Source organism: Taudactylus pleione, unplaced genomic scaffold, assembly GCF_031769625.1.
Source record: "Taudactylus pleione unplaced genomic scaffold, aTauple2 ptg000046l, whole genome shotgun sequence".
In the NCBI taxonomy this organism is placed as follows: Eukaryota; Metazoa; Chordata; class Amphibia; order Anura; family Myobatrachidae; genus Taudactylus; species Taudactylus pleione.
In genome coordinates, this window is record NW_028284448.1 from 584,362 (window position 1) to 608,520 (window position 24,159).

At 42.1% G+C, this 24,159-nt stretch overlaps 1 protein-coding gene across 1 annotated transcript in view; it reads left to right on the top strand.

Annotated features, from left to right (window-relative positions):
* GRIK2 (glutamate ionotropic receptor kainate type subunit 2) overlaps positions 1 to 24,159 on the top strand; it is a 755,896-nt gene that overhangs the window by 370,797 nt on the left and 360,940 nt on the right. Inside the window, exon 5 of the mRNA XM_088460433.1 lies at positions 19,830 to 19,883. Coding sequence (XP_088316559.1) covers positions 19,830 to 19,883 — 54 coding nt within the window. The remainder of the gene's footprint in view (positions 1 to 19,829; positions 19,884 to 24,159) is intronic.

Consider the following 24,159-nt stretch of genomic DNA (forward strand, 5'->3'; position numbering starts at 1 on the left):
GTGATCTGATTTTGTAAATAGTTCTGGGTGAATTATTGTGCTTTTTGATTAACTTGCAGTGAAAATGCTGAGGACTCAGTAAGTGTATTTCAGGTGCAAAAATAGGCAAGCATCTGTATTCATGCAAGTGTAGCTTTACTTGCTAATCCTGCAGACAAATGTAAAATAATATAATGGTAATGCTCAGTCCATGTAACACAACAGTGTGCTCAATACCAGAAAAAGTTATATGGTATAAGAAATTAGTGCCAACAGTCATAATTGTCAAATAATCTTATTTGTAATGAACATATACATATCAATATACTTCTGCTGGATGCAGGGACAGATTGGGATGGAAAACTAGCTCAGGAATTTTCTGGAAGTAGCCCTAATGGAAGCAGGGTCTGCTGAGGGGGTGGCATTTGTCAAGGTGGGTGGGGTAAACACACATTGGCCCCCACAGGAAAAAATCCAAACACATTAGCCCCTGACAGGAAGAAATAATACACATTGGCCCCAATAGTAAAAAAAACAAAATGCAGGGGAAGAACTATGGGAGACAATGGAGGCACCTGCCACCGGGCACCAGCACTGAAGGGGCACCTCCTCCATCACCTACAATATATTCACATTTAGGGCTGTAAATATGGCGGATAGAGGGTCACTAAATGATAACTTGTCTCCAGGCGTCTGGGATGACCTTACGCCACTGTAAAACGTGTAGGCTCTCACAGAAAACTAATAAAGCACACAAGCTTTGCATGAAAGATAACACAAAATGGCACCGATAGGAAAAAATGAAAACACATTGGCACCTCCAGGAGAAAAAACAAACACATTGGCAATGATAAAAAAAATAAAGCACATTGGCCCCCACAGGAAAAAAAATAAAGTACATAAGGTTTCACAGGATAAAAAAAATAAGATAACTAACTTATAACTTGAAAATTTTTCATTTTTATTTAAGAGACTGACACAAGTTCTGACCTCAGACAGGACAGATAATAGAGATTACATATAGTTCCAATAGGATACAGCTTACAAGATGTGAAGACTGGGCTAGTGGGCTTGCAATTTTTTATATTAAATAGTGAAGATGGGGAGCAGCCTAATTACCCTCTGGATGATACTGGGAAGGGGCTATAAGGAAATTTACCGGGCAGGGTGAGTATGTCAGCCAAGGTCTTGGTACTGCCCTATGGAGATCACACAGTCTACCCACAACCCTAGGAGCCAAACTCATTGTCATCCTGCAGGTGTTGATGCTGTAGCCCTCCTCTCTCCCCTGAACATCAGTGGGCTGTCAGAGGCAGAGTGAGGGAGGAATACATGTCAGCTGTGGGCCATGGCTGTGTCACATTGGGCTGAGACTGTATTCTCCTCAGTAATATAGGTGCGGTCCTGTGAGTGGCTCCCAGGTGGTCCATCTCTCCTGGATAATGGTACCTGAAGTGTCTGCTAGCCAGAGCAGATGACAGCTTCCGGGTTGCATTCCACAGCGGAATGCAAATCACAGAAGCAGGGTCAGCAGGCATTGGACTGTGAGCCAGCCTGGCATGCAATGTAAGCTGTCCCAGCAGAAGGGAACATAGTACCAGCCTAACGGGAACTTTCCCACTGTCCCGGTGGCCCAATTTGCCCCTGGCTGGATGCCGCTATTAATATACTACAGTAGTAACTGGAATGCACTCTCAAAATCCTGCAAACACATTTATTACAAATGTACATTATACAAAAAAGTGAAATCATGAGCAATAAGCAGTCCAGGAACAGCTACCAGCAGCATGGTTAAATTCCTCATGCAATCTTCACTGCCAACACCCTCATCATTGGCCTCCTCAGGAAAAGTATTAAGTAATCCTGTATCAGTGTATTAAATGCAATCTGATTGATGGGATCAACTCTGGACAACCAGATGCTGACTATGGTCTGTTGTAGATGCTGGTTAGCGAAGGCAGCAGCTCTGGGAGACCAGACGCTAAGTTGTAAACTGGATCCCACTGGTGATGATGAAGATGCTAGTTAGCACTGGGAGACAGCCCTGATGGAGCAAATGCTTGGTTGAGTACTGTGTACCTCTACTGGAGATACTGATGCTGGTAAACAGAATAGGTTTTGAATACACTTTGGAAACAGTAATGAGCCTAGGATGCAGCAACAGCTAGTAGACACTAGTGACACCTTGTCCCATGAGACTTCCTGAAATACCTTAAGGTAACTGTTCATTGGACAATGACATCAGCTGATTGACCATTGGACACCATTGGAGGAAACTGATCAGGTGATACTGACCAACATGGCGATGCCCATGTCTGCACCGCGGGGAATAGGACGTGCTCATGGAGGTCTAGCAGTCCCTGAGAGAATATCCAAACCACTACCTGTACTGCATCTGGCATCTGGATGCCTCGGAGCACGAAGACACTGATGCAGAGGTAAGCAGTGGCTGATCCCAGGCCGCATCCTGACAGTACCCCCTCCTTTAAGAGTGGACTCCGAACACCCAGATGGTCTATCAGGAATTTTTTGTGGAATGCACAACTAAGCAGTGGAGTGTACACATCAGCAGCTTTGACCCAGGAATGTTCTTCGGGGCCATAGCCCTTCCAATCAATCAAATACTGGAGTTGTCCAAACCAAAGATGGGAATCAAGGACTTGCTTCACTTCAAATTTTACTCCATGTTGAGTGTGAACTAATGGAGTCCTTGGAGGAGAGTCATGAAACCAATTAAAGAACAGAAGTCAGAGTAAAGAAATATTGAAAGAATTTGATAATTTCAACTGTGGAGGCAAATCCAATTTGTATGCTACTGGGTTAATGACCTTTACAATTGGATAAGGAACAATAAATCGTGGGGTGAACTTCATGCTCAGGACTTTCATTCAGATGTTCTTCATAAACAGCCACACCTTGTCACCAGGTTTTAACATGGGGACAGCACTTCTTATACAATCAGCAAACTTTTTGTAATTCCTGGAGGTGTTCTTTGGGACTCATGTAATCTTTTCCAAATGGCAGAATAAGACACTAACAAATTGTTGGCTGCTGGAACTTCCAGTGGTGGTAAAGCTTGAAACTCTGGTACCCTCGGATGTCTGCCAAAAACAGTAAAAAACAGAGTTGAGTTTATGGAAGTATGGTACCAGAAGTTATGGGCAAACTCCGCCCAAGGCATTCATTCCAACCAATCATCCTGAGAAGAGGTTACAAATAGTCTGATAAAAGTCTTGAGTTTTTGGTTCACCTGCTCTGTCGGCCTGATGGTTTGGGGAAAATATGCAGAGGAGAACTTCAAGTGGATTCTGCATGAGGAGCAAAGTGCACACCAAAATCTAGCCACAAACTGAACTCTCTGTCTGAGACAATCTCTGCAAGAAGACCATGAAGTCAGATGATCTCATGAATAAAAGTTTTGGCAAATGGTGATGCAGAGGGTAGACCAACTAGTGAGATAAAGTGGGCCATCTTCGAGAAGCATTCTACAACCACCAATACTGTGTTATATCCTTTAGAGCAGGGGTCTTCAACCTTTAAAGCAGTGTGGGCCATATTAAAAAATTCAATGAAGCTGAGGGCCACTAAGCTATACTGCAGTATTTAGACTCTGCCCCTTCTCAAACAATTATGACCCATAACTGCCCCTCCTGCAATTTTAATTAGGTCCCATAACTGCCTCCCTCTGCAGTGCCCTCAGTAGTGCCCCATATACAGTGCCCCAGTAGTTATCCCCCTATGCAGTGCCCCCAGTAGTGGTGCCCCTTATGCAGCTTCCCAGTAGTGTCCCTTATACAGTGCCCCCAGTAGTGGCCCCCATTATGCAGGCCCCCAGTAGTGATCCCCCTATGCAGTGCACTTTTACAGTGCCCCCTGTAGTGGTCCTCCTTATTCAGTGCCCCCAATAGTGGTCCCCCTATGCAGTGCCCCCAGTAGTGGTCCCCCCTATGCAGTGCCCCCAGTAGTGCCCTTTATATAGTGCCCCCAGTAGTAGTCCCCCTATGCATTGCCCCCAGTAGTGGTCCCCCGATGTAGTGCCCAGAGTAGTAGCCCCCCCAGTAGTGCCCCCCCTGATGCAGTGCCCCAGTAGTGGTTCCCCATTGCAGTGCCCTCAGTAGTGCCTCAAGTAGTAGTCCCTCCCGATGTAGTGCCCCCAGTAGTGGGCCCCCATTCAGCAATGCAGACAAAGACACACATGTAAAGAAAAAGAAAAAAGAACACTTACCTGAATCCCCGTTACAGTTCCTGCTCCCATCGCTGTCCACTCCTCCGTCCTACTGGGCCACCACACTTTGCATAATGGGAGAGACATCATGATGTGTTGGAAAGACATCATGACTTCTCTCCCATCACCCACTGTGGGAGCCAGAAGATGGAGCTCATGAGTGAGCTCCAGCCTGGCTCCTGCAACGGGTGCAGTAGCCAGTGAGAGTGTCTGATTCTCATAGACTGGCTGCCAAAACAAACACACCACCACCGGCAGTGTGTTTGTTTCTGTGTGTAGTGCAGACTGCACTGACTGCAGTCTGCAATACAGTAACCATCGACAGGCCATGGGGAATGGCTCTGCGGGCCACCTGTGGTCCACAGGCTATGGGTTGAAGACCCATGCTTTAGAGGGTGGCAAATCACTGATAAACTCAAAGGACAGGTGAGACCACAGTCTAGTGGGGATAGCCAATGGCCACAGTAGATCCATCATTTTCCTTCGACTTGGTTTGTGCTAGGCACACATGGCACAATAGGTGATAAAGTCCCTGACGTCTTTTGCCATAGATGGCCACCAGTAAGAACGCTGGATAAATTTCTGAGTTTTAAGGTTTCCAGAGTGATCAGATATCAAAGAAGTGTTTCCCTAAGTAAGGAGCTGTTTCCTAAGGCCAGGGGCTACAAAAATCTTGCTTGGTGGTGGAGTATTCAACTTGGTCTGAGTGAAGACTAAAGGATGAAGAATTGTTTGGGGTTTGGCTTTTTCTTCATCCTCTTCAGATGGAAGGAAGGATCGGGACAAGGCATCTTCCTTTTTATTAAGAAATCCAGGATGAAATACCACTTTGAAATTATAATGAGAAAAGAAACATGACCACCGGGCTTCTCGAGGATTGAGTCTGACTGCAGTTTTTAAGTAAAGGAGATTCTTGTGATCCAAAGTTATGGTGAACGGAAATTTGGCTCCTTCCAGGAGATGCCTCCATTCTTTGAGGGCCAGCTTCATATCCAGCAGCTCCTGGTCACCAATGTAGTAATTCCTTTCTGCTGAGGAAAATTTTCATGAAAATAATCCACAAGGGTGGCTTCGGCCATCTGCAGCTAACTGGGATAAAACAGTCCCTACTCCAACTGAGGATGCATCGACCTCCACGTAGAAAGGCTTCTCCAAATTGAGTTAATGCAGAATAGGAGCAGAAGTGAAAGCCTCCTTGAGTGCTTCAAAAGCACTTTCTACAGGAGGAGGCCAGTGAACGGATTTGGCGCCTTTCCTAGTGAGAGCCGTGATGGGGCTACAATGGATGAGAAATTGAGAATCAGTCATCTATAGTAGTTAGCAAATGCAGTGGAGGAGATTTCGGCTCTGTAAGAGCCAAAATCTCTCTGGGCCTTGCGGCAACGAGACCATACCACAAGGGTCTCATCGCAAGCCCGATGGTCGCAATGGTCTTGACCATTGCGACCATCTTCCTGGCCACTCGCTATAGCTGTGGGTCGTCACCCACAGCTATGCAAGTGGCCGCTCTGAAAAACTAGAAGGCCGGCCTTGATTCAGAGCGAGCACTCTGTCAGAGCGTCCGGCTCTGAATCAGGGCCTGAGTTCCACTTCTGAAGGTGTAGACGCTGGGTAGCAATGGGAGCTGCTCTGGGAGACCAGATGCTAAGTTGTGAACTGAGTGCCACTTCTGATGGTGTAAATGCTGGTTAGCAATGGGAGCAGCTCTGGGAGACCAGACGCTAAGTTGTAAACTGGATCCCACTGCTTGAGATGCAGATGCTAATGAGCACTGGGACATAGCCCTGATGGAGCAAACGCTCGGTTGAGTACTGTGTACCTCTATGGGAGATACTGATGCTGGAAAATAGAATAGGCTTAGAATACACTCTAGAAACAGTAATGAGCCTAGGATGAAGCAAAAGCTAATAGACACTAGTGCAGCAAAGCTGCACAGGCAATTCCTTGTCCCATGAGACTTCCTTAAATACCCTAAGGTAACTGTTCAGTGGACAATGACATCAGCTGACCAACCACTGGACACCCATTGGTGGAAACTGATCAGGTGATACTGACCAACATGGCGGTGCCCATGCCCACACCGCAGAGAATAGGACACACTCATAGAGGACTAGCAGTCCCCAAGAGAATATCCAAACCACTACCTGGACTGTCTCTGGCATCTGGATGCCTCGGAGCCTGATGATGCCAATGCAGAGGTAAGCAGTGGCCGATTCCAGGCTGCATCCTGACAGTAGTGTCCCTTACACATAAGCCCCCTTTACAGATTATGCCACATAGTAGTAGTGACCCATATAATACATTTATCCACACAATAGTAGTGCCACTTATACATTATGCCCCCCCCAGCAACTCACCTCTCCCCATGTCCCTCCTTCAGCCTCTTGTCTCACCCTGTGTGCCAGCAGCAACAAGCAGATGTGGATTTAGGGTTGGTTCACCAGCTAATTATAGCTGGACAGCGGCAAACATGGCCTGGCAGTCAAGCAGGAGCTGCCACTGCTTAAAAGCTGCTAGTCCACAAGCTCTGATTGCCTTGCAACCAGCGGTGCTATCTCTCCATGATTGCCTGCCATTGCGCCAGTTATAATCAACTGGCAGGCCAGCACCAAATCAACACCACTGACACCTGGGCCCCCTTTGGTGGCTCAGACTGGACCAGTCCATCTTGTGTGTGTGACTAGGTGCAGGGGAAACAGCGGGCCTCAGAAGCAGCTCAGGCACCATAGCAGCTGCACCTCTTGCACCCCCAGTAGTTATGCCACTGTTTTCTTGCATGTTAGTAAACAGTGGGGTCCTTTTCAGGATCAATGGAATGGGGTTATAGGCGAGGACAATGTAAACAAATAAAGGCTGCAGGTGTACTTCAGGGTCCAGTCTTCAACCTGGGCAATGCTGGGTATTCCAGCTAGTATGCAATAAACACAACAGATTTCAGCTGATTAGTAGAGGTCATGTGTCTGTGCTACCATATTCCATCACGATTCCATTTCTCTCAAAAACCAATCCCACATCTATACAGGGAGGTCAAAACCAAAGTCATTATTTTCCTTGAAAAGAAAATTGTACCCACTATTCACCTAACTATGGATATGTAGACAAGTGGCACTGCTCAAACAAAAGACTATATGACTGTGACAGCTCGCTTGATAGATGTATCACCCTCAGCAGCAGTGCCAGTAGTAGTAGCATCATCATCTTTATCATCATCCTCATTCTGTCAACACAGCAGTGCTAGCACAGAACACTAACTCATTCAGAGGCAAGCTACTGTATCTTATGTATTACTGGCTTCACATAAACAATATCAGTGTAAACTTGTGCAAAACTCTGTAATGTTATATTTAAATGATCACGCCACTAAAATTCACCTCTGGATTACTCATATCTGATAACAGAGCCAACATTGTGTATGCAATGTGAATGGGTAGTATTAAACACATCATACTTTGCCCACACAATACACTTGGTGGTTCATAATTTCCTCAAAAATAAAGGTTTATGCAGGAGATGCCTTCTGTGGCTCATAACATTTTGGGGCATTTTCAGCATTTCACAACTGCCTGTAAAAAATGCACCATCTCCAAAGAAATGTAACATGCCATATCACCAGCTGAAGCAAGAATTAATTTGGTGGAATTCCACACTTTATATGCTTGAGGGACTGGAGAAACAGCAGCTAGGCATTAAGAGCTACAAATCTAACCATGATATAGGGATATGGAGGGCATGTTACTTTACTTCAGCACACTGGAAAATCCTTTCAGTTGTATGCAAACTACTAAAGCTATATGAAAGTGTAATAAGTGAAGTGAGTTATGACACTGCCAGCCTGAATCAAGTTATACCCCTAATTAAATGTCTCGTAAAGCATTTAGAAAAGTTGGATGATATGATGAATGCGAGCATTTCTGCAAAGAATGTTGGCCTATTAGATTAATGTCTTCAATGCCTTCACAATGACCCATGGGTGTGCAAGAACTTGAAAAATGATCACTACATTTTGTCAACCATACTTGACCCTAGTATTAAGTCCATTTTCCTTTTTACAAATAACCCAGATCTTAAGACATGTAAATAATAGATCCTTGTAAGATTGTTGACGGACCAAGGGCTTGATTCAGAGGTGGATACTTACTGCACACAATTATGATGTTAAGCAATTATTTGCTACTTGGCAATCAAAAAAGTTCAGAAAGCCATATGACACGTGTTTTAACTAGAGATGTACAGGCTTGATAGAATTTTCCAGCCAAGTTCTGATTTTTCCAGCCAAAAATTGGGTCTCGGAAAGAGCAAAATGTCAACTTTCATGGACAAACATCATCTTCCATGGACTTTTGTCCATGAATGATGATGTTTGTCCATGAAAGATGAAGTTTTGCCTCTTTGTGAGACCCGATGTTTGGAGGGAAAAATCCGAACTTGGTGGGAAAATTCTAACCTATCCGAGCCTGCACATCCCTAGTTTTAACCTGTGTGTATGCAAAAATGTGCTGTTGTGTATGAGACTGCTGTTAACAGCACTGACAAGGAAAAAACATGGGTGTTCCCGTGTGGTGACTAGGAGGTTACCTAAACTAAATGCAAACATTTCTGTCACGTGGGCATGTTATTAAAGTGCCACAAGAGTATCAGTCAAAGTGGCTGCGCTCTTAGATGGGAAAACCAAAGTCACAGAGGCTGTATTTATGTGTTTAGAAGGAGTTCAGATGGAGACACTGCACCTGCCATAGGCAGGTGCAAGTGTCGATGGTGCACCAGCGGTGGAGTGTCTTGAATCATCAGAATTGTTGCACCATGCAGCACCACTGAAAGTGGGTGCAACAGTACTTGCACATACATGTGCATGCTAGTACACAAGAGGGAAGCTGAAACTAGCTTTTGCATATTATTACACAGCATAAAACTATGCAAACGTGTTAGTGACAGTGTGCACCTCTGAATAAGGCTCCAATCTGAAGTGCCACATCTACACTTCAGCCTCTACTAGTGCTGCTATAGAAGTAGTAGTAGGAGTAGTAGTAAAAAAAATAATGCCAGGGAATATTTTTTATTCCACAGAGATTACCAGATGATGAATCAAAAGGTTGTTATATATATATATATATATATATATATACAAAAAAATCCTTCTGGCATGGGTATGCACCCAGCGCAAAACAAAGGAAGGCGGCACTCCAATAGATGATGTATATATATGTATATATATATATATATATATATATATATGTGTGTGTGTATATATATATATATAAATATATATAAATGCGGAAATAAGCCCGGCACTCAGGACAATAGAAGAAAAACTGTGGGTGCCCTCCGAAAGAAATATACCAAAAAATCCTTCAGGCATGGGAATGCACCCAGCGCAAAACAAAGGAAGGCGAAACTCCAATAGATGATGCAAATCAACGTGTATTAATAATACAGCAACATATTAACATCCATGTGTCAACATTTCAAGGCTAAGAGCCTTTTCATCAGGACATGTAAAAGAAGAAGAAAGGGTGAAAATGTCCTACCTTAAGTAGAGAAAGGAAAAGTGCTGAAAGGGATCTCCTCTCCGTGTGTGGAGCCACGAGATGCGAGCGTCTACCGGAAGTGGGGAACTCACCAAACGCGACACCGCCATGTGGTTGCCCAGCAACTGAAGACGCAGCCTCCTCTAGGACCCGCGGGCAGACTACATCTCCCCGAAGTGACCCCTTTGGACTCTGTGTCAGGGGTGCCAGTATCGCCCAAACGTGACGTGTCTCTGTGGTTGCCCAGCAACCGGCAGTATGCTGTGTCATCGGCCCCTGAGATGAATAGAAAAGAAAAATCTGCATAAAGAATAAACAAGGAGATAAAGCAGATAAATGAATCCATAATGTATAGAAAGAAAGAAAAACAGAAAAAGTGATGAAAGTGCAAGCTTAATATATATATATATATATATATATATATATATATATATATATATATGGGAACATATACATATAAAATTAACATAAAAAAATTTGTTGTTTTTACAAATAAGAGATCTGCTGCAAGCTGTATGAATAATATATAAATATCAATAACATATTATCACAATAAATAATAATAATGTATGGGCTAATACTGAACATGAAAGGAAAACAGAGAAAAGAAAGGGAAAAAAATGCAAAAAGGACATGACATCAAAACCCCCCATTATTTTTCAACAACGTGAATTATAAAAACACATTTAGCATATTTTTTTCATTAAGTCCCCTCGGGCCAATATTGTCTAAATGATTAATCCAACGAGCCTCACACTGATTCAGACGCTTAGCTCTGTCACCGCCTCTAACATCGATAGGGACATGATCCACAATTTTATATTTAAGGCTGGCTAAAGTATGATTAGCCAACCGAAAATGACGAGCCACGGGTTGCTCTATCTCTTTGCCACCCAGGGCTGCTCTGATAGAAGAACGATGCAGAGCTGCTCGTTCCCTGAATGTACGGGTGGTCTGGCCGACATAATAAAGCCCACAGGGGCAAATATTAATGTAAATGATAAACGTGGATGTACACGTGAGAACATGTCATGTAGGAAATTTGCGACCACTATGCGGATGCTTAAAGTATTGTCCTGGTTCCAAATATCTGCAAGTGGTGCAAGAAATGCACCTGTAACATCCTGGTTTCTTCTTCTGAACTGTGATATCTGGAGCAGGAGATGGAGAAACAACATAAGTTCTCATAAGTAGATCCTTGAGGTTTTACCTCTTGAGTATGCAGGCATAAGAGTTGTATGCTTAAATGTGGAAAGATCGCTGTCACTTGTCAGTATCGGCCATAGTTTCTAAGAAGATTGCTTGATCACAGAGCTGGTGGTTGAAAATTCAGAAATGAATGGAATTTTAGTGGCCGTTTTTTGTTTAGAAACAGATTTTAACTACTCTGTTCTAGGTATCTGCAACATTTCTTGTTTGCTAGCCAGCAACTCATTCATTGGATAACCATGGCTTGTAAACTTGTTCACTAACTCGTCAAGACAGCCATCTAGTGCTAAAGGATCGCTGGTGATTCTAGCAGCACGCATAGAGTCCAAAGGGGTCACTTCGGGGAGTTGTAGACTGCTCGCGGGTCCTAGAGGAGGCTGCGTCTTCAGTTGCTGGGCAACCACATGGCGGTGTCGCGTTTGGTGGGTTCCCCACTTCCGGTAGACGCTCGCATCTCGTGGCTCCACACACGGAGAGGAGATCCCTTTCAGCACTTTTCCTTTCTCTACTTAAGGTAGGACAGTTTCACCCTTTCTTCTTCTTTTACATGTCCTGATGAAAAGGCTCTTAGCCTTGAAACATTGACACATGGATGTTAATATGTTGCTGTATTATTAATACACGTTGATTTGCATCATCTATTGGAGTTTCGCCTTCCTTTGTTTTGCGCAGGGTGCATTCCCATGCCAGAAGGATTTTTTGGTATATTTCTTTTGGAGGGCACCCACAGTTTTTCTTCTATTGTCCTGAGTGCCGGGCTTATTTCCGCATTTATATATATTTATATATATATACACACACACACACACACACACACACATATATATATATATATATATATATATATATATACATATATATATATATATATATATATACACATATTTGTTGTTATTCTGTGTTACCAAGTACTGAAGGGTGTTTAAATACAGATAGAGACTACGGGCAAACTTTACTAATCGTCGGGTTCTAAACCCCGGCGGTTTGGTGGCGGTTTGGCAGCGGTTTGCTATCCGCAGATTTATTAAGGCCAAAACCTCTGCAAAACCGCCATCAAAACAAATTTTAGAATAGAATAGAACAGGGCTGTCATTTAGAAACCACCGCCAAACTGCCATTAAACCCTGGGGTTTAGAACCGCCACCAAACCGCCAGTGTGTTTAGAACCCGACGCTTAGTAAATTGTGCCCTACCTATCAGCTCAGGCATGGCCACTTCCTGAAAATACACTTTTAAAAATATTAGTGGACTATTTTCCTTTCCCAGCTATGGCAGATTCAGGCTTTTTGCTGAATGTGATGGAGTTATAGCTTTTTCCTTTCCCAATTCTTTGGGCCACTGTACAGTACAGCTTGCAAATGAAACTTTTGCATCTACAGAAACAACCAAAGATACTGTCTTATTTTTTTTTTGTAGGCTTAAAGTTGCTGTCATATTACTCATATACTGTACATATATTAAGGAATTTGTATGCTGCTCATCAAATGGCTATTGTAACTACAGTATGGCCTTGATTCAGAATTGTCTGCTTATGCCTCCACTTCTGCAAAGGAGTAAGCAGATGCTATGAAAAAATATGCAAATGTCACAAGTGTGCAATTTTAATCTTAAACATTTTTTTTATCCTTGTGTTAAAAGTTAAAACTGTGATTGCAAAGAACAGGTGTCTAGATGGCGCACAAAAAAGGTAGCATTGAAGAAAGAGAGCTAATTCACACAAGTTTAGTCCAAATAGAGCCCCATAATCTGTGTTACCCTCCTCCATGGGTCTAGTGCACGTATGTTATGTGCGGCCTCCCTACTTATAAAATTAGGGCCTTGTGCCCAGCCCCACTCAGGCCAGACTAACGCTGATAAGCCATTGTGGTCTAGTGGGGCATCCTCTGCTGTAATCTCCACCACATTTTCTTTGTTGATCCAGCCATCAAGACCTTGCTCTGCTTCTTTACCATCTGCTTCACTGCCAGCTGCCCACAGCCACCTTGCATACACCAATATAAGCAAGCTGAAGGGTTTTTTTTAGTTAGTTTTGAACATGGACATTTTGTAGTACAGCCTGACATATTAACAGTCACAACTGCTGATAAAGCTGTTTAAAACATCATGCCTCTTTTAATCAATCAATCAATAAATCAATTTTTATTATCACATAAAACATGTAAAAACGCTTTAAAAATCAAATTACACTGTGCACGTGCAGTAGATTGTTTTGTGACATCTCTTTTAGTGTTGCAGCTGTGGCATTTTTCACTTCATCATCTGTTGAGAACTTTCTGCACAGTTATTTTTTCAGGGTTGGGAATGCCCAGAAATCACAGTGCGCTAAGTCCAGGCTATATGGAGAGTGTTCCAGTGCTGTTCCATTAATTTCATTCAGTGCTGCCAATGCAACAGCAGCAACACGTGGATGGGCATTGTCTTGGAGCAAACAGCACTGTTTCTTCAGCAAATGTGGTCATTTCTTCCTCATGGTTCCATGCAAATGGGTTTTCAGGACATTAGCATAGTAGTCACCATTAATTGTCTGTCCACGGGGAACCCAGTTCTTTAGGATCATACCATGTGCATCAAAGAACAGCAGAAGCATGACTTTACACTCTGAAGGAATCATACTGAATTTTTTTGAGCATAGGTGAATCACGAGTTTCCAGACACTGGACTGTAGTTTGGATTCTGGATCATAATGACGAATCCACCTTTCGTCACACATCACAATCGATGTCAGGAAATCGGGTATCCTCGCCAACATTCAAACGGTGTTCTTGCACGATTCAACTCATGGCATCTGCTCTTCTGTGAGATTTCTGGGTACCCACCTGGCACACACGCATTTTCAGTTCCTTTGTCACAATATGCTGAACCCGTTCGAATGAGATGCCAAGTGAAACAGAAAGTTCACGCAAAGTTAACCTTCTGTCATTTTACAACATCTCGACAGCTTTGAAAATGTTGACATCTGTAACCACGGTCGATGGTCTCCCAGAACTAGCTTCATCAGTCACTCATGTATTAACCTTTTAAAGTGCTTCCACCACCGAAATACTGCAGCACAACTAATTGTTTCTCCACCGTATGCTTACCATAACATTTCATGAGTTTCATTTCCACTTTTTCCAAGTTTCAATCACCCATCTGTGATGTAATCTCACAGACACGTTATCCGCCATGATGAAATGTACGAAGATCTTCCACTCGCTGTAATCAAATATAGAAGACTACGGCACATCAATGTATGCTCTTCACAATAACCAGCATAGAGTTGTCATTTCTAACCCTGGGACAAAAAACAGTGGCAGTCCAATTACTTTTCATTCAGCCCTTGTGTATGTATATATATATATATATATATATATATATATCTGTCACAAATGGGATAGAGAGCAAGCACCTAATAGTGTAGGTAGTATTAATTGTCACCTTGGGACATAATAAAGTTATTACATTCGTACCGGATAGACACTCATAAATAGCATATCTGAAGGTTCTTTTCCTGATTGGCTAAGTATTAAGGGTAAAAACCTCTGCTAGCATCTGCTTCTCCAAGTATAAATCTGTAATGAATGGGGAAGAAGGCAAGCGCCTGATAGTGTAGTAAGAATTTGATCGGTTTCAGACCGATGTTAATGAATTGAAGAACTTGATTGGCATGAGACCGATGTTGATGAATAGAGGAACTTGATCGGTTTGAGAACGATGTTGATTCATTGAAGAACTTGATCAGTTTGAGACCGATGTTGATGAATTGAATAATTTGATTGGTTGAGACTGATGTTGATGAATTGCAGTACTGGATCGGTTTGGGACCGATGATGATGAATTGCAGTACTGTGTCAGTTTGGATCCAATGATTATGAATTTCACTACTGGATCGTTGCAGGACTGATAGTGATGAATTGCAGTACTGGGTCAGTTTGGATCTGATGTTGATGAATTGCAGTACTGGATCAGTTCAGGACCGGTGGTGATGAATTGCAGTACTGGGTCGGTTTGGAATTGATGATGATGAACTGCAGTACTGGGTCAATTTGGAACTGATGATGGAAGTATTGATGGGACCGATGGATGGAGGTATCAGCTGGAACCTATATAGGTTAATGTTAACAAATCTCTCTAATAAAACCAGACTGGAATGTTAAACGTAATAGGAGACTTGATAACCAGACTTGGAACTAGAATATAAAGGACTGGAACTGTTCAGATACAGAGTACCTGGGAGCTCAGCACAGAGCTGTAACTTTAGCAGGAGCAATATTGTACTGGCAACAGAGGACAGTCAGTAAATGGAATTTATTGGGGAGGATCCCTAGGGTTTGGATGCTGGGAGCAGCACTCTGAGTGGAGAAAGAGTGTCAGATCCAACATGGCTGTGCCCATAATGTGGTTTAGGAGGGAACTCAGGTGTGCAGCTTGTGGGCGATCATGCTGGGAAGACATGCTATGAGCAAGAGGCTGCAGAGAGTCATCTCCATGCTCAGTGACAGGACACTGAGTAGAAGGGGCAGTAGCAGCATAGACAGACCTCTGCACCAGCCTGGAGTGATGTGCAGGGTGAGTAAATCTTTGAACTAGTCTGGACAGACACCAGAGAGGTAAGAAAGCTGCCATGATTGGTGTCTGCGAGTTACCTGTCTCAGGTGGTGATCGGGTTTCAATGGAGGCCGGCATGACTGGAATCACAGATAATGTAAATAGCTCTATTTACAAGACTTGGGTAGCAGTGAAAACTGCCTTTGATGATAAATGACAGGAACTGGAGGGACCGGACTGGGACCGGCAGGAAGACTTGTTGAATTGAATTGATGAACTGAGAACTTGACTCTGGACTGGAACAACGTGGACTGAACTGATGAGCTTGGAACTTGACTCTGGACTGGAACAACGTGGACTGAACTGATGAGCTTGGAACTTAACTCTGGACTGGAATGTGACAATGGCTGAAGGAAAGTCAGGTAATGCTGAGACGAGGGCTAAACAGGGTAATCTGGAATTACTATGACAAAGGCTAGAACTCAGGTGCAGGCTGGACAGGATAATTGGAAATAACAGGTTTCAGGAAGGATTGGGTAGGTTTGGGAATTTGCAGGCTGGACAGGATAATTGGAAATAACAGGTTTCAGGAAGGAATGGGTAGGTTTGGGAATTTGCAGGCTGGACAGGATAATTGGAAATAACAGGTTTCAGGAAGGAATGGGTAGGTTTGGGAATTTGCAGGCTGGACAGGATAATTGGAAATAACAGGTTTCAGGAAGGAATGGGTAGGTTTGGGAATTTTAGGTTCAGGGAGGGAATAGGTAGGAAACAGGGGCAGGAGTTGATCCACAGCAGGAAGCAAGGCAGGGTAACACGATGCAGGTTTACAGAGTGCCAGGGACCAACCTGGAGTAGGACTAGCAGCAGAGCACAGGCCAGGTATTGCTGTAGCAGGACGTCTGGATGCCAGGTATTACTGTAGCAGGTTTTCGGGATGCACCAGAGGTTGCTGTCAGCAGGCTTACTGGATTGCCAGGTTTGGCTGTAACAGGTTTTCTGGAAGCACCGGGGGTTGCTGCCAGCAGATTTACTTGATTGCCAGGTACAGCTGAAACAGGTTTACTGGATAGCGCCAGGGATTGCTGTAGCAGGTTTCAGGGACAGACTTGAATGCATGAACCATACACCATGGGAAGACGATATGTTCAGGCCCAGAATGCTATCAGGAGAGGATATATATACCATGGGTCTGGCAGCAATTGGTGGATACGGACAGGTGGTCTGGTAGTAGCATTCTGAGTGGTGGAAGGCACAACATGCAGAGGGAGTATTCATCTCTGCAGCTCTGAGAATCAGAACCACACCTGTGATTCCAATCAGGGCTAGCAGTGCTCACAGACAGAGGAGAGACCAGGTGCAATAATCAGAGCAAATCCTCCAGGCAAATTACACACACAGATCCATGGGGGAGCTGACAGGGGTAAGTCCCAAGGCAAAAAGGTGACAACTAGACAGTGTCGGGACAAAAGCATTTTTTAATGGCCTGAGCATGACACACTTTATCTCTCTCCAAGGCTTAGTACATTTACCCCTAATTATATTAATAATGTAGGAGCTGAGGAAACTACAAATTACATGATTTTACCTGTTTGACCTTTTTGTATGGCATCCAAAACCAATGCCAATATCAAAACCAAAACACAAAAGGGATTTTGGACAAAGCCAATAACAAAGTCTGTGAATCAAAAGTAGTTTACAGCAGAAATGAACAGCACTGATGGACCCCATGTCAGTCCAGTCCCTTACTGTTGTATACTCTGATCAGAGCCCTGTATATAGCATAGAGAGAGAATAGCGAGCCATTCAATGTTATGGACTGTTACTCTCCCTAGGACTCATGTCCTGCTAGGAAGTTTAAAAATCTATTTATGGGAATATTATATTTATTTTTATATACATTTTAAACATGTGTTAGTAATTTATGATGCTATGTACAGATGTGTGCACTTGCATTTTCGCCACAGAAAATGTAAGCATGCATCGCTAGATGCGATTTTTCTGGGCGTTTAAACCACAGGAACTTTGGCACCATGCGATCCTATGAATCATTGGGTGTAAACGCAGTGCACGTGCCCATTCATGGGCATGATTTTCGTGTTATGCATCTTGCAATTTTTTCAATTGTGCCAAAGACGCAAGTGGACACATCTGTATCTGCTTTTATTTTATATACTCTATGTGGAATAAATACTATATATTTACCAATTAAACCTTGCCTTGTACATACTGTTGGTTGTGATATAGCACTGATTCCACCTTTACTCTCTTTGTACGTACTTATGTGTCAGCATCCACTATTGTAGCAGCTGCTGATCCAACCGTATATTGCTCAGCTCCTGGAATTTTTTATATTTTCTCATTTCACTTTCATGTTTAGGAAGCCTTGATCGGATGTCTCTGATATAAAAATTTTTGGGGTTTTCTAAGTTTGATACATTCAACTTAATTAAGGCACTATCCCCTACCATTCTATAAATATTACCTTGGGAACAACACTTCAGTTCTCAATAATTATGGTTATACTGTAGGGCAAAATTCTCAGGACCTATAAGAAAATAAATACAGTATACAATATCATCACTAAAGGCTCTTACTAAGAGGCAGCTTTTGCAAGCTGCTGATTCTCATGCCTTTTGAGCATGAAATTGAAAATGTCAATAATTATACATGTAGAACACTCCTGGGTTTACAAGTAATATTATTGCTGTTTGAAATTTTGGGGTCAAAATCACAAAGAATCAGCAGCTTACATTCGCTTCTGTAAACAGCTGCACAAAAGGTAGCCCTATTTACAATGTAGATATAGCAATGCATTCATGTATGTAATGTATGTATGCAGGCCTGGTGACAGGGGGGGGGACTAAGGGGACACCTGTACCGGGCCCCGAGGCCCAGAGGTCCAGACGGGCACAAAACATGGCAATGGACGGCGCACTTACTGTTCCAGCGCTAGGTTCTTCCAGGTGGCTCAGCTGCAGCCTGGGCCAGGCATGACCTTTAACTTTGCGACACAGTGGCATGACGTCATAGGTCATGTCGCCACACATGTTCCCTGCCCAGGCGGAAGTGTATAGCACAGTGTGGTAAGCCATAGTGTATTTTTACTTTATTTAAAGGCTGACTTATATTTCAGTTACCTATATCATACATATCACACATGTAGGGAAGGGATGTGTGGGATCAGGGGTGGTGGTGAGAAGATGGGGCCCCCAGAGACATCATTGTACCGGGCCCCAAGGTTTCTGTTGCCGGCCCTGTATGTATGTATGTATGTATGTGTGTATGTATGTATGTATGTATGAGTGCATTGCTCATGATTTCTGACAAATTACATGGTAGACTATGATCCTAAGGCAATTAAGAAGAGGTTGGCTGTCAATAGCGAAACCAAATTCAAAATCTAAGAAGCTAAAATATGTTATTTTTAAATTGAAAAATAAGTGTGCAATGTTGGCTGAGTTTATGAACAATTTTTAATTGCTTGTAAAACTAGTTTATGTTACATATTTGTAGCACTCTGCAAGGATGTTGTCAAATTAATGTGAGTCTTGAAATGCCATACACTTTAAATTCAAATTTACACTATTGCAGTACTTAAAATCCCCTGGAATGTTGTAAATATCTAAAACTATTTACTTACAAAAATTCTTAAGTTATTGTGAAAATGTATTGCTTAAAGCCATCTAGTATGCATTATTTATAAATAGATTAATATTTCAGGAGTCTAGCAGTGAGCAACCTTTCATTTAATTTTATTGTCAGCTAAAAGAAGTTGTCAGTGGCAAAACAATTTTTATTTGAAATTGGTAAATTGTTTGCTAACAATTTCTTTTACGTTACAGCTTCTGACTTGAAGAAATGTTTCGCCATCTCTTTTACTTTCATACATAAGCATAGTTGTTTAATATGAGTAGAGATAGACTTAGGGGGCACCTTTACAATATTACTATAAAATTAATTTCTAGTTATAGCATTGGTCTTGTGTCTCTATTGGCCAAGTCCTGTGTCTCTTTAATAATATATGTTATCTAAGGGCACCTCCCATCATTACAAGGAATTGCTAATCAAAAATCTCAGCTTGCTAATATATGGCAGTAGGGGCTGGTGAAATGTGCAACCTGGAGGTAAAGGCAGTCATACAGTATGTTACCCTGTCAGGTCATTGCAGCAGCATTTTCCTTCACAAGACAGGCTTTTTTTTACTTAATTTGATCACATAAAATAGTTCACAAACACATAAAAGCAAGAAAAAAGAAACCTGTCACAGCATTGAATAGTTGACTTTTCATCTAATGCATATTGAAAAGACCATAAATCAATTGATTTTTGCATTGAATGCATGTTTATTATTTGTCTTCCAGGCATTGGCAATGGGAATGATGACAGAATATTACCACTATATTTTTACAACTCTGGTAAGTATATATGTAGTAAGATTTACCTACTACCTAATAAAACCTTAAAAAATTTAAGTGTATGCTGGATAAATAGAGGCTGTAAATACGAAAAATTACAATTTTTCTCTTCTCCACTAAGTGTACAATGGTCGCTCCATGGTCACATCTATGCTCTGGTATGACCTACCTTGCCTTACCTCTTTAGGACTGCATGTGGGTTATACTTTTATGATAAGACCTGTTATCATTTCCACTAGATTGGATTTCCCAAAGATCATTTTTAGTTTCAAATTTTAACATTGAATATTTTATATATAGTTTTTTCCTGGACTCTCAGTATAAAGGGTTTCTTTGGTGAGATTTTGAAATAGGTCATTTTTTTATGTCCATTAGGAAGTGTAAAGAGAAAGCAATGCTCTTTTGTAACTCTTCCTGAGGCTAGCCTTTTACTTACAACGGTCTCAGAAAATCACCCCAAAGTTTGTTTTCTAATTCTACCACAGATGATGTCACAGTTCTTTACTTTTAAACAGATACATTTTTAAACAAGACAGAGTACTGGACAGAGAACATAGTTGGTATCCACTATAGTAGGAGTTTACATAAATACTATCATGCCCATATGTACAAAACAAACATAATAATGAAAAATAAATCCAGTGTGTATGCAACATAGAAAAAAAACTTTAGTCATGTGAATAGCAGATACTGTCAAGGCCACTATGACTACCAATATAGACTTCCATCATATATACCTTCAAGACCAAATTATATAGTCCCATGCCTACAATACACAGGCAGGTACTCTGAATATCAGCCCCATGTCTATCACCATTCTTAGTCAACCCTATACTGTATACTGTATACAATTAAATAGCATATCAGCCTTATGCACATCAATGTCCACAATATGCATTCCCAATTTATTAACTTCATGGCCATGACAATGCTAACCGTTATTATTATTACTGGAGCAGCACATATGGTGTAATGGTTAGCATTACTATCTCACAGCACTTAGGTCTTGAACTCAAATCCCACCATGGGTCTAACTGTGTGAAGTTTGTATATTCTTGCTTTGCTTATGTGAGCTTCCTCCGGTTTCCCTGGTTTCCTCCCATGCTCCAAGAATATATACTGATAGGTTAATTGGGTCCCAACAAATAATCTGGGACAAGGAGTGATATGAATGTCTAAATATTCTCTGAAAAAAAGCAGCAAAATAATTAAAAATGTTCCCTTCTACATTTGGTGATCAGTTGATACCCTATAAAACTAATCCTATCCTAGCACCAAGATCTGTTTCAAAATTAATCCAAGGTTGCCACCATGGCTAATAAGCGTCAATAGCTGTCTGTTGTTGTTAAAAACAACTCTAAGCAATCTATGATTTTACAACTATCCAAATGGCCAAAGTGTTAAACAAAATTAGATGGCAATGGGAGCTGCCATTAGCATCTACAGCTCTGTGCACTGCTCTACATATAAGAAGGAGAAATAAAAGAGTGAAGGACATAGATTGATGACCGAGAAAATTGTTGGGGTTTCCAGCAATATGCCTACCTACACTCTCCAAGTGCTGGCCCTGCTTTTAATACAAATATAAGAAGTTAAACGGGCACACATTGTTAACTATTTTCCATTTTTTTCTTGTTAAAACAAGGTTCTTCAAATAAGTCTCCATATTTTAATTACTAATGCAATCTGGATATCTTAATACCTATAAAATTTCAGCATACATGTGTCTAGGGAAGAGATGGATCAGATATTGTTTTCAAAATACCAAGCCTTTGTCACATCACTTGGGTTGTATTGATTCAGAGATGGGACCCCTAGGACAAGCTGTATAGGTGCAGGAAAGTAAACAAAGCTAGATAGCTTGACTATGCTTTTCCTCATGCAGACTAGGGCTATATGCAGAGACTGTTATGTAGCAGGATACAAGACAGATGCAGGTACTAGGATAACCTGAGATGGCAATAGTGTTTGGGAAATCTGGAACAGACTGTGAAGATGCACTGGAGTCAGGTAGCAGTATCACAGTCTGTAGAAATGCTGGACATGGATGCTGTAAAGCTTAGGAGGCAGGCTGCAGGATATATTGGAACCTAGGGCCTGATTCAGACCAGGCCTTAAGGCTGCGTTCGCACGCAGCCATCAGCAGCCAAAGTATGCAAATCCTGCGATCACTAGCAAGACATTAGCACGCCCACTATGTTTTGCCGTGTGATTGCGGTATGAAATTAGACGCCCACCAGCCTGACACAAGACGCCCACTTTCCCTTAGTAACATACGCCATCTCCAGGAAGTGTATTAAACAATCGGTAACATCAGCTGACATCGGACCCATACACAGCTTGTGGTTGACCATACCCTACTGCAAGCACTGCAAGTGCTGCTGTGTTTAATTCATCCATGTGATGTGTATGCTGACGCTGCGTCTTAATTATACACACCCCTGAAACAGCGTTCAGATGCACAGACACACCTGCGTTCGCACCACCACACCCCCGTTACCATCAACCACCCCCTATCAACACCAACAAACAGCACATCCTGTCACTCCTCCTTGCGGAGCGTCTGTGCACAGGGTGCGAATGCTTCCCGATCGCATTGACTAGTCCGCACACGTGCACTGCGTCTAGTACGCATGCACAGATTGCAAACATCGGCAGGCTGCATGCAAATGCAGCCTTGCGACCTGGTCTGAATCAGGCCCTTGCACAATGAAAGCAGACTGGGGGTGATATTGGAATTGCATGCTGTGCACAATAGAAGTAGGCTGCAATGAAAAATTGCGTGAAGTAATACTGGAGCAGGTTTTCTGGATAACACTGAAGAGAATGCTTAGAAGCAGTGTTGATACACAATTTCTGGATAACACTGAAGCTGAATACTATTAAGCAGTTACTGGAGTAGGTGTGCTGCAACACACTGAGGTAGACTAATCCTGAAGTAATTACTGGAGAAGATTTGCTGAAACACACTGAGGCAGAATGCTTCTGAAGCAAATACTGGAGCCTGGTAACTAGAACAAGTGCAGAATGCTGTTAGCAATACTGGAGACGGATGACTGGAACAGATGCATGATGCAAATGGAACCAAGAGCCAGGGTAATGATTTCTCGAGAGGCACATTGCTCTGGCAATGAACTGTCAGGATTTCCAGGTTTAAATAGGGTCCCCTTAGAACTGATAGGCTGGAAGACTCATGTGACCGGAGTTGCTGGAGACTGGTTTGTCCAAGTGGGTCATGCGATATTGTCCAAGATTGTGGTGCCCGTAATACAGAACAGCAGGAACAGCATCTTACAGATGAATGTCTATAAGTCCCAGGGATGCTGCAGACAATCAGCGTGTATACAGATGGAAGTAAAGTGACACTGCCGGACCGTGTAACTGGGACTTGGATCCCAATGTGTGACAGACTTGCTGCAAGAAAATCACTAGTGATCTCACATGGTTGCATCACTTGTATTATCTGTGACAATGGGAATGGCACAACCAAGTGTTATCTTTAAAAATGTAACATTGTATTAAGGGATCACTTAGTTCACTCATTTCAAAGTTATAAGTATAAACTAAATGCACACTTTTGGGGAGTACATTCTATGCATTGGAATTTTAGTTACTTTAGATATGTAGGTAACATCATCAACTGGCTATCCTGAGTAACCTGAGACATGCAGTGGCCATCTTTCAACTACAGACACCTTCTGCTGCGTCCAAAGATGCAGCTGCTTTGTGAACTATATCGATCCCTGATTCAGGCCCTACAGTATGTCATGAAGAGTTTTATTGGTGGACATATATAAAACTTATTAATCACATTTTGCATGCAAAAATCATCACAGATTTTCACATGCAACTGCGATGATATTAAAGGGACTTTCACCTTAATGTATCAAAGCAGTTTCACATTTGAAAAATGCGTGTTCCTGTAATATGTAGAAAATGCGAAACAAAATAATCTAAAATTTACTTTAAACTCTGTGAATGCACCAAAATATATTTGGTCACCTGACCAGGCTTTTTAAGGATGGTGCAAAGTGGTTACACATCCTAGTCTACATGAATATTATGCGTATGGTGTTACAAATGCCACAGTAAAAACACTGACATACTCAGCATAAAATAATATGCATATAATAATAATAATAATAATAATAATAATAATAATAATAAATATCAAAGGATCATGTTAACATGGACAGTGACTCAATCTACTGATGCCACCAAGATATGTTCCCTTTGCTGGGATCAGAATAGCAATACAGATATTCAGGGAAGGGAT